Source organism: Narcine bancroftii, chromosome 8 (assembly GCF_036971445.1).
Source record: "Narcine bancroftii isolate sNarBan1 chromosome 8, sNarBan1.hap1, whole genome shotgun sequence".
Taxonomy (NCBI): Eukaryota; Metazoa; Chordata; class Chondrichthyes; order Torpediniformes; family Narcinidae; genus Narcine; species Narcine bancroftii.
In genome coordinates, this window is record NC_091476.1 from 25,727,103 (window position 1) to 25,743,380 (window position 16,278).

The 16,278-nt window shown below is 40.1% G+C and overlaps 1 protein-coding gene across 1 annotated transcript; it reads left to right on the plus strand.

Annotated features, from left to right (window-relative positions):
- Positions 1–7,233: 7,233 nt before the first annotated feature.
- Positions 7,234–8,256, plus strand: LOC138741688 (glucose-dependent insulinotropic receptor). Its single transcript, XM_069896022.1, has one exon. The coding sequence runs from the start codon at positions 7,234–7,236 to the stop codon at positions 8,254–8,256; it is 1,023 nt and encodes a 340-aa protein (XP_069752123.1).
- Positions 8,257–16,278: the final 8,022 nt, after the last annotated feature.

Sequence of the window (16,278 nt, forward strand, 5' to 3'; positions counted from 1 at the left end):
TGATTGGCATCTGAATAATTAAGGTATCAAAGGTCATGGTGAGAGGGAAGGAGAGTGGGGCTGAATGGGAGAATGGACATGCTCATGATGGAATTGCAGAGCATACTCGATGGGCCAAATGGCCTACATCTGCTGCTATATCTTATGGTCTTCTGGTCTCATGTCCTTTAACCTCTTTCCTTTGAACTTCACCAGGGTCCTCCAGAAAGCAAAATAAGAATTCTCCAGAGAACACATATGTACATTAAAAGCCATACACTCACATCATCCCCCAAGGTTTCTGCTAACCACCTTCCAAAGTCACAAAGAGCAGATCAGAAGAATTCAACTCAGACTCAAAAGGGATGACTCCAATATGAAGAAAAATGGCTGATTTTATACCAGTCTCAGATCTCTTCACTAAGCACCTTTGCTCTGACCCCATCAGTGACAGATCTCCCAGTGGTTAACCACTTCAAATCTGCGCCCCACTCCCATGCTGACTTGTCATTCCATGGCCTCATGTACTGTCCAACTAAGTCCACCCATAAATTGGAGAAGGAACACTTAATCTTCCATCTGGGTACTCTCCAACTGAATGCCATGAACATCGACCTCCAGTTACAGCTATCCTATTTTCAGTTTTCCCTCAATTCCCATTTCCTTTGTCTTCTTCCCTCCAGCTCTCCACCCCTTCCCTCTCCAAACACACAGCCTTTCCCCCTCCCCCACCTTGCTGGTGTGCCCACCCTCCCTTATCCATCTATTACCTTCAGCCTTTGGGACTGAGCACCTCCCCCTGCTCCAGATCCCACAAAGGCTTTTAGAACACACATCTCAGAATAATAGCCTGATCTGTGTCAGAAAAGGTAAGTACAGCAGGTAACTATGGTGGAAGTTTGCAGCTATCACATTGTGACCTTGAGATACAACTCATACTTCTCCCAAAGCGCATCTTGCAGAAGTGATTAGTATCTTAAGGTTTGCTTCATTCAAATAAGCTTGCAGAGGTCCTCAAAGCCTCTGTTCAACTTCTATGAAATAGATTCAACATGCTCCAGTTTGATCTACTTAAGAATGGAATTTCTTGTTGCCAGAAATTTAGCCATTAAAACTCACTGTTTATCAATGCAAAAAATCAAGAGCGTCCTGTCAATATTTTGCCACAAATGATTCCTGTTTACTTACCGAGCGCCACCACCCATGCCACTGACAGAACGGCTGGGCTGAAAACAGAAAAAAGAAGCAATGGAATGGAGGGCACTGAGAAAAGCTGAGAGTAGCCACTGCTTCAGAGACATCCTTTCCTGTACAATTGCGTTGGGGTGGTGCCAGATCGTTAATCTCGCTCTGGGTTAACTTTAAAGAACTTTAGCTGTGCTTATAGGAAGAGCCTCAGTAGCGACGTGCTCCAAGTACATTTCTGACTTGTTACCATTGTGTTTGCTCAATTGTCATTCACGAGATTATCCAGAACAATGTCAATGTAGCAGAAAACCCTCGATGCTTAGTGTACAACTTTCCACCATTGTTGTGTTATTACCAACCAGCACCAGAGTGATCAATGTTCATTCACCATTTAAACCAATACTTCTATTCACAGATCGATGATAGACTGGAAATTTCCATGAAATGGAGCAGTTTGTTCATGATCCCAAACTCCTTCATTGGTATCTTAGGGTGTGCATCATTCAAGTAGGTTTATTTCTTTCCTGTGTTCATGGAAGTCACTGGCTTTTACAAGTCTACCACAATACTAGTTACAGATTCAATTCACACAAGCACTGGAAAAATTCAGCAGGTCACACAGCACCTAGAGGGCAGCCAAAGATTCAGGCCTGACTCCTTTCCTTGATCAAGGGCCCAGTCACTCTTCCTGTGGATGCTGCGTGATCTGCTGAGTTTCTCCAGCATCTTTATGCATTCCACTCGACCCCAGCATCTGCAGACTTTCTTGTTTAACTCCTTACAGATTCACCTGGCCTATTATGTGGAGGAGAAAGTTGGAAGTCTGCCAGAATGTTGGATGCTAAACAATGAAGAATCAAAGCGTAATTAAAGTTGTAGACTTGGAATTTCCTTGATGCAGGAACACAGCATGTGAAGTGCATGTGAAGGTTTGACAGAATAGGCATTGTATCAGTATTGCAAAGTCTGATAGCCCTGCTGCGTATTTTGCATATTTCCAGTGTGTTTATCCAATGCTCACTGAATCAATGAATTCAGTTTGTCTGGTAGATAAGGCACACTAAAACGTAACTACAAATTGTGCACAAATCAAAACCGTAGAAGCAGGAAAAAAATCATTATCTGAACAATTTTAAGGCCACATTTGGTCATTTCCAGTTTGTACAATTTTTTTATTGAATTATGTCATTCACAGCCTCCAAAATAAGGGTTTGCATCAGTAAAGAAAACAATTCCAAGTCTTAGCACTCCAACTAGTATAAAATAGGATTCCCTTTTAAACTGAGGCCTCTATGTATTATCTCATGAAGCTGATAAGTCATTGTGTCATATACTGTATATCCCTGTTGGGTGATTTTCATTTACAAGCATGTATGTCAAGAGCAATTATGTCAAGGATCACCTCAGTGAGGGTTTCTTGGCCATGACAATGATCGCAAAGGGGGTTTGCTTCCACATGTTTGCCAAATCCTGCAAATCCAGGATTTGAGCTCACTGCCTGAACAAGTCGAGTAAACAAAGTACAGCAGCTCATAATTACTTTCACACTAAATATTGCTTTGTGTTTAGCATAAAATTGTGGCTAAATCTTTATTTCATTTACAATACAGTAGGAGGAAATTCTGGCCATTGCCACCCAATTAACCTTTCTTTAACAGTCATGGGTAATATATGTCATGACACTTGTTGCAAAGCTCCTCAAATGACAATATATTGCAATGATTGTGGAACAGTTTCAGTTTCCTTTTTGTATACTGAGAGAATTCTGTCATCAAAGATTTTTCAGTCCCACTTCAATACCAAGCTTTTCCTGGATGGTGCCTGTGATTTCAGAAACAATTACGAGAAAGTCCTCATTGATTGAATATTTCCATGTGTTTGCATACAGTCAATTTGTGACAGAGGGAAACATACACCTTTGCATGTTTGTTGCTAGCAGGGTTGGTTTCCTGATTGCTTGCAGTGATCTGCATGGTTAAAAACTGATGATATTTCTTGATTCAAAACACGATTACAAATATACCCCCATTGATTCATGAATAATTCCAATTACTCCCAAGAGAACATGAGAAAGGGAAGCAATCAGCTACTCTTGCTCATCATCCATCAAGTGACTTATGATGCCTACACCATAGTTCGACTTAACATATGCCAACTTAAATTTACATGTGATAACGTAATGAAGAACAAAATTTTCACATTTTGTTTTCTGGCATCATCCTACATACTTTTCTGTTCTTCATCCCTTATCCATTTTATGTCCTTTCTCACCAAAAAGCACCAAAATATTGGACCATCTCTTTGATCAACCTGAAAATTCTATATTATTTTCAAACTTTGAAGCATAGACGATGGACTCTACGTTTTACTTCCTTTGTTGTAGACTAGTACTATTAACCTCCAAAACATAATACAATATTTGCCATTGTAATTATGCACATTTGCAACAAATGAGAGGAAAAAACAATAGAGTTATAATGAAGTACTTCAAGTGGCACGTCATCACGTGGATTGTGAAGAAGGAGCTAGGAGAGAAGTTTGCAATACTATAGAAAGGAACAAGTAGCAACTAAATACCTCTGACCATGGTTGTATTGCAAGGCGAGCAACATGGAAGTGAATCCAGAATACCCTCACAAAGCATGAGATGAACAGAAAGTAGAAAATTACTTTCTGGTCATCATTACTACTGTTCTAAAACTGAAGGACACAACAATACATCAAAAATCTGTGCCTGATGTTTCTGGGCATTTATAATTGCTACCTTACCATCCAAATCCCCTCTTTGGTTTGTTTTTCTCCATCTCTGACAAGATCTCCAGCTACGGACTCTATTGAAATAAGAATGTCCGTCCTTCTTTCACTCTCCAGTTGATGGTTATGTAAATAGAACACAAGAAAACAATAAACTGTGGTAGGAGGAGGTCATTAGCACTTTATGACTGGTCTGCCATTCAATGAGCTGTTATTTGGCACTTTCCTGTGTTAATCCCATATCTCTTGATTCTCTTAATAGCTATTAATTACTTGAATGTATTTTGGATCTGAGGTTCATTACTGTCTGGTTGAAGAACTTTATCATCAGTCCTGAATGGCTAATTCCATATTTTGCTGTTGGAAATCTTGGTTCCAAGATTTGCCAAGGTAAACATTAACTTCACCTCTACTATGTCAAAGTGGCTTAAGAATTTTCACTTCTCATCATTCTAAACCTCCGTGGATATTAGCCTAGTCTGCATTCCCTGTCCTCAGACAATAACCTGCCATCCCAGTAATAAGTCTGTTTAATCTTACTGCATCCTTATCTAGTTTAGAGGTCCAGATGTGTACATAATATTCCATATGTAGTCTCACCTGAGTATTATGCAATTGGAACAAGATGTGTCTTGCATTCAAATTCTCTTACAATAAAGACTAATATCCTAATTATTTACCAAACTTCAATGTCAATCCCACTTTCCAAGGTTTGCTTCCTGTAAAAAATGGGGATTATGACGAACAACTTCAAGCTGAACACAAAGATAAATTCAGATTTGCTGCACTACATAGGAAGTTGGAGAAACATTAAATTAATTTTTATTGAATTTAGCATTTTAAATCACATAATGATGCTGACACATTGCATTAGTTCAACTGACCTAAAAATGTTTTGCCACTGATTTACTTTTGTACTCAGCACCTGATGCCTTTTATGTGAATGTCCAACAATAGTCGGCCAAGATTGATGGATTCCAGTTGCTCTGATACCACTTTTCCATGGTGGCAATATCCTGGTGAAACCTTTCACCATGTTCATCACTGACTGCACTAAGATCATCGGGGAGGAAGCCCAAGTGCGAATGCAGAAAATGAATTTTCAATGACATGTTCCACTTCATGGTTTTGTACACTTGAAGTAGACTTAAAATATGATAGGAAATAACAAAAATAGGTTACATCTGAAAAAGGTAGGTGACAGGAAAATTTTAATGTGATTTTGTGATCAGCAGCCCAAAATCCTTAAATTACACCAAAAAGTGTCCAGAAAGTAAAATCTTTGATGTCCAGTTTCTTCAATGATTTGTGTCGGACACCCAGGGTCCTCTAAACATTTATTTTTTTTATTATTCAAGACAAGGCTCTTCCTAAAATATTCTCCACCAAAATGGATGAAATCGCATTCTCTGTGTTTTATTTCACTTGCCACACCCTTGGCCATTCACTTAACCAATTTATACCCTTCTAGCAGACAATATCTCCACCTAGTGTTGTATCATCTGCAAAAAGCAAAGGAGGAAAAACCCAACACCTAACCCCAACCAACCAATTTTCCCCTGCAACCGCTGCAATCATGTCTGCCTGTCCCGCATCGGACTTGTCAGCCACAAACGAGCCTGCAGCTGACGTGGACTTTTTACCCCCTCCATAAATCTTCGTCCGCGAAGCCAAGCCAAAGAAACCTTCATATGTTAATTATGTCTCCTCATCGAAATCATTCATATTGTTAAGCATCGATATGAAATGTTCTATTTGCTTCTCCTTTCACTGTAACATAATTCTACCTCTTTGAATAAACCATTGATCACCATACATGCCATCTGACTTACGTCTATCCTCTATGGAGTGACTTTGTATCTTTTAACTTCATCTAGGATGGGAAGAGAGTGTGATGCTAAGTTTTGATTGGTTCTTTGAAATCCATTGAAACAGTTTTTAAAATAATTTATTTTTGAATATAAAGATTATTTTGGGCAAAACTCATTCATTCCCATTTTATGCATTTATGTATTCAAACTTTGCTTTCCAAGATTTCATGGACTTTTATTTGTCCCATATGCATTAGAAATAAGGAAACAGTCTGTTTGACAACTAGTAAAAGCACAAAATCTCAAAATGACATTTTTCATGTATCAGTGCCATCAAATGGTCGACACTTTGGGGCATATCAGTTCCTTTGAATACTCCCGTTATCTTTTATTGCTGTTTTTAGTAAGTATTTAGGTAAGGAGAGTGGGATGAAGCAACGGGTATGTCTAGACCTGGTAAACTCTTTAGATGCAGAACGGAAAAACTTTAGTGTGCATTCATAGTTCAACATTTTACTGTGGTCAAGAGCCCACCCGAAGTTCTTTTTTTTATCCTCTCATGAGCTCCAAATATATCCAGCAATCTTTTGTAGTGCTCCACTCAATGGATTCTGCAATCTTGCTTTTTAACAAGGTACAACTTAAATATTACACTTGGACTTATCTCATCTTTTATTGCAGTCAATATTGAGTTATTCGGACTGATCCTTGACCTTTCACCCAGACTTAAGAGTGGCTATTTCCAAATCTCCAAAAAGGAGGACATAGTCATAGGTTATAATCTGTTTCAAAAAAATATATATATTTTTAATATAAAATTTAAACTGTATTGCAACCATGTCCTCCTTTTGGAATGGCTACCTTACCTAGATTTGATAATACATGTTTATAATGCTTCACACCTGTTGGAGGTGATTGTATTTATCAATGATAACTTCAAAGAGAGCCAAATTTTACTGAAGGTTAAATGTGAGATTATATTTACACCCCTAGAAACTGTGCCTAATGATTTCAAATTGTATCAAGTACCTTTTAGCTCGCAGTGGGTAATGAATGAGTTACAGCATAAATCCAGTGTTTATAATCTAGAAAATTAAGCAATAAACTCTGAAAGCTAACAATGAAAACCCCTGCTTGTTCCACATAATCATATATTGTGTATCATTATAAAATGAATCTTATCAATATATTGTGTTGGTTAGCAACACATGAGAGATGGGGGTGGACTAAGCCTGGTTACTGCAATACAACCCAGTGTTGTTTGTCATTAAGATACCTTTATTACTGTTGGTCAATCCGGGAAAATGTGCTCACCAACTAATTTAAAAGCTACCTCATAAAATCCATTTGACTTTATCAGTAGTGCTATGCATGCAACAAGGCTGGTTCTAATTCATTTGGATCGTTTCTGCTGTTTTAGTTCTATCTGCTTCAAAAATAGAAGATGTGGTAACAAGTGGTCGAACTTCTCCTGAACCTGTGCTCTGATTTTTTTGGAACAATGGACATTAATCAATTTGGAGGCATTGTGACAGTACCTTCACTGTTGATCATTGCTTCAAACAGTGCAGTGATAGCGGTGCTGACCATGAAGATTTTAAAAAAGAAATCTGCCAGCCTGTATTTCATCTTAAACCTAGCCGTTGCAGACATGCTTGTGGGATTCACCTGCTTTGGAACAGCAGTGATCGTGCTCAGCAGACAGAATTTTGTCACCACTAGGACTTTGTGTATGTTGCGGATTTCACTAATAACCTCACCATCTGCTGCTTCTGTCCTAACGATGGTCTCTGTGGCTTTTGACCGTTTTCTAGCCATAAAAGTACCGTTACGGTACTGTCAACTAATGACGGATAAAATGGTTGCCTTGATCATTGCAGGGCTCTGGAGCTTAGCCCTTGTAATCGGATTCCTTCCAGAAATCATTCCACAACTGAAGCCTACTAAATATAACAATATCTGCAAACTGTTCTCAGTTGTCAATCCTAACTATGTTATAGTTGTGTTTTGTGCTTGCTTTATTCCGGCCTCATTAATCTTTGTCTATTTTTATAGTGTAATCCTCAAAATAGCTTACTCACACACTCGGCAAATCCGAACAAGCGAGCAAGTCAGCTCTGCCTCCAGCCTAGCTACCTCCCCACGCTGCCACATCCGAGATGTCAAGGCAGTGAGGACCATAGGGATTCTTGTGGGATGTTTTATGGTTGCCTGGGCTCCATTCTTCATTGCAAGTACTGTGCAAGCATGCTGCATTAAATGCCAATTGTACATAATCATCGAAGACTACCTCTGGCTTCTTGGCCTTTCCAATTCTCTGATGAATCCATTGATTTATTCCTACTGGCAAAAAGATGTGAGAGTTAATGTTTGTCAAATGTGCTGCTGTGCAAAATTCAGAATCTCCAAAGTTCTTAGCTTCATTTGTCAGAAGGAAGCAGGTGATGTCCAAAATCCTGATACAAAGAGGACGGATGAAGGTCAATTACGTGGGCCCTGTACCACAATTGGGAATGTCGGATAACCAATGACAACAAGTACATCTGAAGGTAGGTAACTGTATTTTAATTTTAACTTAGACATACGGAACAGTAACAGGGCATTTTGGCCCATGGGTGTGTGCCGCCCAATTACATCCAATTCACCTACAACCCACGGTGCATTTCGAATGGTGGGAGGAAACTGGAGCACTCAGAGGAAGCCCAGCAGACATGGGGAGAACGTGACAGACAGACAGCATGGAATTCAAACACCAGTCCTGATCGCTTGCGCTATAGCAGCGTTGCACTAACCACTATGCCAACTGTGCCATGTAATATTTATATTCTGTTGGAAGTTGACACGTTACTGTTATTTTTTTTTAAGTTGATTACCTTTGAGGGAAAATATTAATTTTTAAGACAACAAGGGAAATAAATGGTGGCTCAACAAGCGTAGTGGTTAACACATTGCTATTACAGCGCCAGAGATCGAAACCTAAGTTCAAATACAGAGTTTATACATTCTTCCCATGTCTGTGTGGATTTCCTCCAGCTGCTCCGGTTTCCTCCCACCCTTCAAAACCTACTAGGGCTTGTAGGTCATTTGAGAGTAAATGAGTGGTACAGGCTCATAGGCTGAAAGGGCTCATTACTGTGTTGTATGTCTAAATTTAAATTTAAAATTTACATTTAAATTTAAACACCTCTAAATAAAATAATAATTTACACAATTAAAGAACAATAGAAATATATTGTATGTCTTTTATCATTCTATTGAAACAATGTCATGCAACTCCATGGTAGTCTACTTTCTGTACAAAGAACAAACTTAAACAGCTGTGAAAGTTCTGATCTTAATGGAATTATGCCAGCACAAACAATGCTATACGATGTTTGCAAGTTGGAAAGAGCAATACAAATTCAAGGGAATTGGATTCTGAGCCAAAACATTGGAGATTAGAAGGAGGGGTTTGAGAAAGCTTTTCAGGGAAAGAAGGAACTTAAAGTGGAAATTTTTCAAGAAGCAGCAGAACTGGCTGCTCGGGATAGTGGAACGGAATGGATATGAAGTGGAATGTTTATTGGATGTGTCTGGGGATAAAGCTGAAAGAATAGAGCAAGATCAAGGAGAGATATGAAAAATAAGGATGGAAATTTAAATGTCATTTTTTTGGAAAGCATCCCATTCGGACACACCATAACTTGGTACGAGAACTACTCTGCCCAAGACCACAACAAATTGTAGAGTTGTGAACACTGTTTCGGCCATAACACAAACAGACCCTCCTCTATTTACCATCTATAATTCCCACTGTATCAGGAACTCTGTCAGAATATTAAAGGACCTGTCCCACCTGTTATATTCTCTTCTCTCCCCATTCGTCGAACAGAAGATGCATGTACCCGAAAACATAAAGATCCAGATGTATGTATAGTTTCTTTCTTGCTGTTCAGTCGATCACTCACAGGCAAAATAAAATATATCCTTGTACTGTTTTACCTGGATATTTCTCTAAGCCCTGCACTATATTTTTGTTGCTTTTTTCTAAATGCGACCTATTATGACCCCACTCACTGTTGGTTGGTTATTTTTTATTGCTCTGCCTGTTTTATGAGTTGACTTGTCTGGATGACAAGTTTTTAATTACATCTTGATACATGTGAAAATAAACAATACAATTCAATTTACTGATAATTGGGTAGATGGGAAGGTGGGACAACATTATACATAATTGTCTTATTATTCATTCCTATTATTAAAATACTAATGCGCCAAAAATATATACGTACACCAGAGTCACTACATTCTAACATAATTTTTTTTAAAACAACAGGACTTAAAATAAACTTTCAATTTATTTTTATCTTCTAATTTTCCCACACACCTACCCATGACTGTCAATTTTCAGTACAAGAAACAGTAGATGAATCATAAGAAGAACTCCAGCAACTCTGGGGTTGGAAGCTCTGGACTCAAGTGGAATTGTGTCACCACAAACAGCGCCATTCAGTGTGTCATACCTTTGACAACTTTAAAAAAAAGCAATAAATGCACAAGGGAATTGGATTCTGAGTCAAAACATTCAAGATTAGAAGATGGTTCGAAAAAGCTTTGACAGGAAGGAGCAAGTTGAAAAAAGGCCTAATTTTGGCCATCAACTCATAAAGTGGTGCAATAATAAACAAAGGTGGAAAAGTTTCAAGAAGCAATGGGCCCAGCTGTCAAGATGGTGTAAAGGAATGAAGCCCAAGGGTAGAGGAGTCATTTACAGCAGAAACCCTGGAATAGCCAATTCACAATTGCATTAGTGGAATTTCTCACTGAGTTCATGCAAGAACACAGTGAGCTCCAAATTCTACACATGAAACACATGAAGACCCAGTGCTACATTTAGCCACAAATTTGTCCAACCATTCAAACTTTATATGCTTGAAATATTTCAAAGTTAGGCATCACGTTAAAGATTATTACCAGACCAATGAATGAGAAATTGGACCAGGTGCTCCCAAGTCAAAACATCTTTCCGAAAGTTGGTGCACAGAAACTTGCATCATGCTTCAATGGGCAAGACTGGACACCACCTGAAATCCTACAGAGATATTACAATATGCTGGCAATTGGGCCCTTTTGATTTTGTGTAGGCAGTGCATGGAATTCTTTTCGTATGCTCCTTATAATGTTCGTACCTACCAGCCAATATGAATCATGGTAGACTAGAAATGAGATCCATTCACAAGCATTTTTGACGTGCAAATCATGAATAAAATGTGATTTTATCAAGGGAAGGTCAAGTTAATGATTATTTCCAGGTGTAAGCAGGCACAACAGTATATAATTCACCTCAGCATGGGTAAAAATTTCCTGGTGTCAGTTATGAACATAATGACATCACAGGATGTATATCATAATGTTCCCCTATTGCTAACAATAAATTGGAACATTTGGGTGTAATTTTAGGTATTTGGTGAACACTCTGTAAAACTATAGGATTGCTCTGGATTCAGCAGGAAGAAGTCACCTGTAATGAGGATATTTAAAGTTCAAGCCAAGCCCAAATTCAATCTCTCCCAGGAAACAGTGATCCCTACTCTTCTGTACATTCTGAGACACGAACGAACTCCCCACAGTTGGCAGTTCAAAGTACAGGAGAGATACCAGCAACATTGTTTCAGCAAATTATTCCTAAAGCATTGGCAAGATAAATGAATGAAGTGTCCTCTCCAAAGTCAAAAACCACCATTAAAATCTTAAAGCCAATAAATCTTTAAAAAGATATTGTGGTAACCACAGTTGGTGGAAATAAATTTGGACAACAAGAGAGAATGGGCTCCAAAGGGTTCAGACTGTGCACTGGTGGCTGTAATGAAAGAAAAGCAGAAAAGAAATGACCTGTATCTCTAGATAGACCTTCAAAAGGTGATTGTATAGACAGTGTCACGATATGGATACATTGCAGCAAGATATGTAATGACGTACATGTAGTTAAAATCAGGGCGTGCATTCTTGTGTCAAATTGCAGCACCTTTATCAATACACTACTCAATGCACTAAATTCCATCACTCACCCACCAATCTCCAATAATTAAGACCCAGACTGAACATTTGTCAGTCCATCCACAACTCAAAAGATTCACAATGACAGGTTTCAAGTAGTTTCAAACCCAACAGGCCTAAGACAAAGTAGGACACTTGTTAACACAATTCCTCCTCTCATGCAGGCCAACATAGTTTACAGATAGTCATGAACTGCTGTTCGGGCAGGTAGTGATAGAAGAATGGGAAGAAACAAAGAGGAAGACATACTCTCATTTAGTTTGACTCTCTTCTCATGCAGATTTTGCGAAGTTTTGAAGACTTCTTTGGCACTTCAGCACCCTGGCTTTAAGCAATGTAAAAGGACTAAATCTCATCAGGATTACTCATGAAATTTGCCTCCTGCTAATGAGTCCAGCCATTCAATAGCAGGTATAGCGTTGGCTGCAATAATTTGAACAGATGCCTGAAAGCATTGTGATGGTACACCACCAGCCTACTGCAGGGGCCAATCACTGTACCTGCAGGAGTGTAAGGGGACAGGACAACACCTGGCCGGCTGCCAATCAGTCAGCCTGAATGGATCAAGCCCCACCCGGTTGGATGTCAATCACCCTCCGGGATATAAGTCTGCGTCAGCCTCCCGAGGCCTCACACAGAGTTGCTGCAGCCATAGCCAGCCCGGCTCTGTGGAAGTCTTTGTGGATTAAAGCCTATTGTACAGTCTTTACCTTGTGTGTGTCTGATTCTGTCTAACAGCGCACCACAAGCATCTTTGCAGATTAATCTCACATTGTAACTCCCTTATATTTCATAACATGTAGAAGCAAGTAATAATGAAATATATAACAAAGCAGTTTTCACAGAAACTGGCTCCATCAATTATATGACAATAAATTGAAAGACATACAAAAACAAAAAAAAATAATTTATTGTCTTACTGGAAAGATTCTAATAAATTGTAACAAACTCTGCAAAGCATATTTAAACATTTCAGCCTTTATAACATCTAGAAATACTTAAGAAAATGAAATACTGCAGAATCTGAAGTAAAAACAAAAAATGCTAGAAATACACAGCATGTACAGCAACATTGAAATGTAATGTTTTAGGTGGAAAATCCCTTCATCAGAACTGGGAAATTGCATTACAAGTTGCAGAAAGTGTGGGGAAGGAACAGACAGGAAGGAATATTTCTGAAAAGATGGGGCCAGATTGATTAAGAGTAGGTACAGCCATCCAGTCAATAGATTAATCTAGGCAGTTACAGAAGGAGTGCAAAGAGATACATAAAATCTGTCAAATGAGGCCTGTGCTGTGGGAAGTGCCCAGTGGATCAGCAGTATCAACTCAGAGAGAAAAAATGAGTAAATATTCCTTTTCTTTTTAAAATATTTTTTATTGAATTTAACATATAAACTTGTATGTAAGTTTATATGTAACTGACAAAATTCTATAAACACTATGGTTGAAGTAAAAAAACACACAAAATGCTGGAGATTGCATGTTGCATGATTGCCGATCTAATGGCAAGGGTGCAAATTTTAAAATTCTGCATTTTTTACCTATTTATTTTCTGCAATGTTTTTTGCCAATTGCTTCAATTCCGGAGAACAGGGGTTTTACTGTACCTGTTCATTCCTGAAAACTGTAATGTCCAAAAGAAAACATTCACATTAGAAGAGGACAGAAAGCCACAGTCAGGTGGGTCCAAGTGGAACAGAAAACTAACATCTCAGATAACTGGGAACTCTGGGTTGCCACTGAAGTCTGAATGGGTGTATGGGAACTCTTGGGTTAAGGGGGGCAGAGGGGTTGATTTGCCCAAAATTTTACATAGGGCCCATACTGCACCCGGGCCACATCGCATCTCACCTTCAGACCTAGACACAGGCTACTGCCTCCTCTGCAAACCAGATGCCGGCACAAGCACCGGGCGCAGGACGGCCATGCCTGACCGCTCCGACCCTGGTCTGTCTGAGGCTGAAAATTACATCTATCACAGATCCAGGCTGCTTCATCATCCGGGGAAAGGCCCATTGCCGTGGGAATGAAGCTGGGTGACACTACACTGACCCTCTGACATCATCACACAAAGAGGCGGGAAGTTCACAGCAAATCATTCCATCCGTCAGCAGCAGTCCTGCGCCTGGGCTGCAACTGCCCTGTCACGTGACAGCCAGCCCCAGCATATGTGCCCTGATGCCACAGTACCTGAATACTGACGCTGAGCACCGTTGCCCCAGCTATGAGCTAGTTCCCGGAGGAGGCTGCGGCCCGTGTCCAGGAGGTGAGATGCCCAGCGCCCCAGGCATGAAGTTGCCTAGGGATGCCGTTGTTGTTAATTTGTTTATCTTTTTGCCTTCTCTGTCCGATCTTTTTCTTCTTGCATTGCCTGAATTTTCCCCACTTTTTTTCCGTATTTGGGAGGGCAGGTCCTCTCTCCACCCCTGCACCTCGCCTATGAATGAAAGTGCCGGATGAAACAACATACATTACTTTTGGTTATTCCAATATAGAGGAGGAAACGTTGTTGGCAGTGTAAGCAATAAACAAGGATAAAAGAAGCACAGGTCAAACTCTGTTTTATTTGAACTCGCTTGTTCTCACATTAAGCAACTTTTCTTTTAATTCCACTATTTTTTTTTAAGATTATGTGAATGTGGGCTACCTCTTTCAGACTGGAACTCTCAAACTTCTCCAAAAGTGATGACTGCATCACAGATGCTTTCTACACTGATACAACTGTTAAATTATCATTTGTTTTGCTGCCAGTTTCCCTCCTGTTTGCATCGCCACACGATGCCTTCATCTCAAAAGCTAAATTTACAATAAACAGCAAATGTTGCTCACATTTCATTCTGTAGGGACTCCATTCTATTCACCCACTTCCCTCAGCCTCCGTCACACTTGTTCTGTTGATGAGCTTTTCCATGAAGGTGGCCCTGCTCAATTTTTCTTAACTGTACATCCATTGGAGCGCTTTCATCCCTAACGTCGAAGTACTCGAGATGGCAGAGGTCGACAGCATCGAGTCCACGCTGCTGAAGATCCAGCTGCGCTGGATGGGTCATGTCTCCAGAATGGAGGACCATCGCCTTCCCAAGATCGTGTTATATGGCGAGCTCTCCACTGGCCACCGTGACAGAGGTGCACCAAAGAAAAGGTACAAGGACTGCCTAAAGAAATCTCTTGGTGCCTGCACACATTGACCACCGCCAGTGGGCTGATAACGCCTCAAACCGTGCATCTTGGCGCCTCACAGTTTGGCGGGCAGCAACCTCCTTTGAAGAAGACCGCAGAGCCCACCTCACTGACAAAAGGCAAAGGAGGAAAAACCCAACACCCAACCCCAACCAACCAATTTTCCCCTGCAACCGCTGCAACCGTGTCTGCCTGTCCCGCATCGGACTTGTCAGCCACAAACGAGCCTGCAGCTGACGTGGACTTTTTACCCCCTCCATAAATCTTCGTCCGCGAAGCCAAGCCAAAGAAGAGTTTCCCCTCTGTACCATATGTGACAGAGCCCTTAACTGCATTTCCTGACCCTTCAGGATAAAATTCCCTTGGTTCTCAGCATTCACCCCAATCGTCACCACATTCCTCCCCTCTGAGCAGTCTGAAAGGACTGCTGCTTTTGTGACTCCCTATTCTGCTCTTCCAACCACACCAACCAGACGTGCTCATATGACATTTTGCCATGCCACCACAACAGATGTTTTTTATCTACTCGATGGGCCTACTCCTGCTCCTATATTTTGTGACCCTATAATTTTTTTTTCTCTTCTCATCAACCATGATCCAAAAAAATCCTTTCAGTTGAAGCAGTGATTGATGTACACTTCTTGTGTAGGTCATTTGATGGTCACAGTGTCGTTTCCTGCATATTAGAGAAATTAAATGCAGAGGAGGTGACTGCTTTGCAAACCACTTGTAATTAGTGCACCAGAGTGATGCTGAGCTTCCAGATTCCTGGCAATTTCATTCTCCATCCCAATCTGACTGGTATGTCTGCAACATCCCAGGGGAACAAACAATCAGCTTCCAACTGGACATGTCACAGCCTCCAGGTCTCAATACTGAATTCAACAATTTTATGAGGCTCTGCTTCTCTGTTTGCATCAGAAGTGCCCAGTTCTACTATAGTTCTTCTCTATATCCATCTGTAATAGTCGCTCAATTTTTCTCTCACCACTCAATTTAAATTTTATATATTTTTAAATTTGAAAGTACAGACGGTTACAGCCCATTTCAGCCCACGAGCCCATGCCACCCAATTAAACTACAACTCTTGGTACGTTTTGAATGGTAGGAGGAAACAAAAGCCATAGGGAAAGCCCATGCAGATACAGGGAAAACATACAAGATCCTTACAGACAGTGTAGGATTGGAATCCCAGTCCCAATCACTAGCGCTGCAACAGCGTTGTGCTATCCACTACGCAAACCGTGACATGGACGATTGGCCTTGTCTGTATTTCACGGCTTTGTTTTCTCTAATTACCCACATTAATCTATCAGCAAAAAGATTG

Coding starts and splice junctions, on each gene's coding strand:
- LOC138741688 (XM_069896022.1), top strand. CDS start 7,234: ATGGACATTAATCAATTTGGAGGCATTGTGACAGTACCTTCACTGTTG.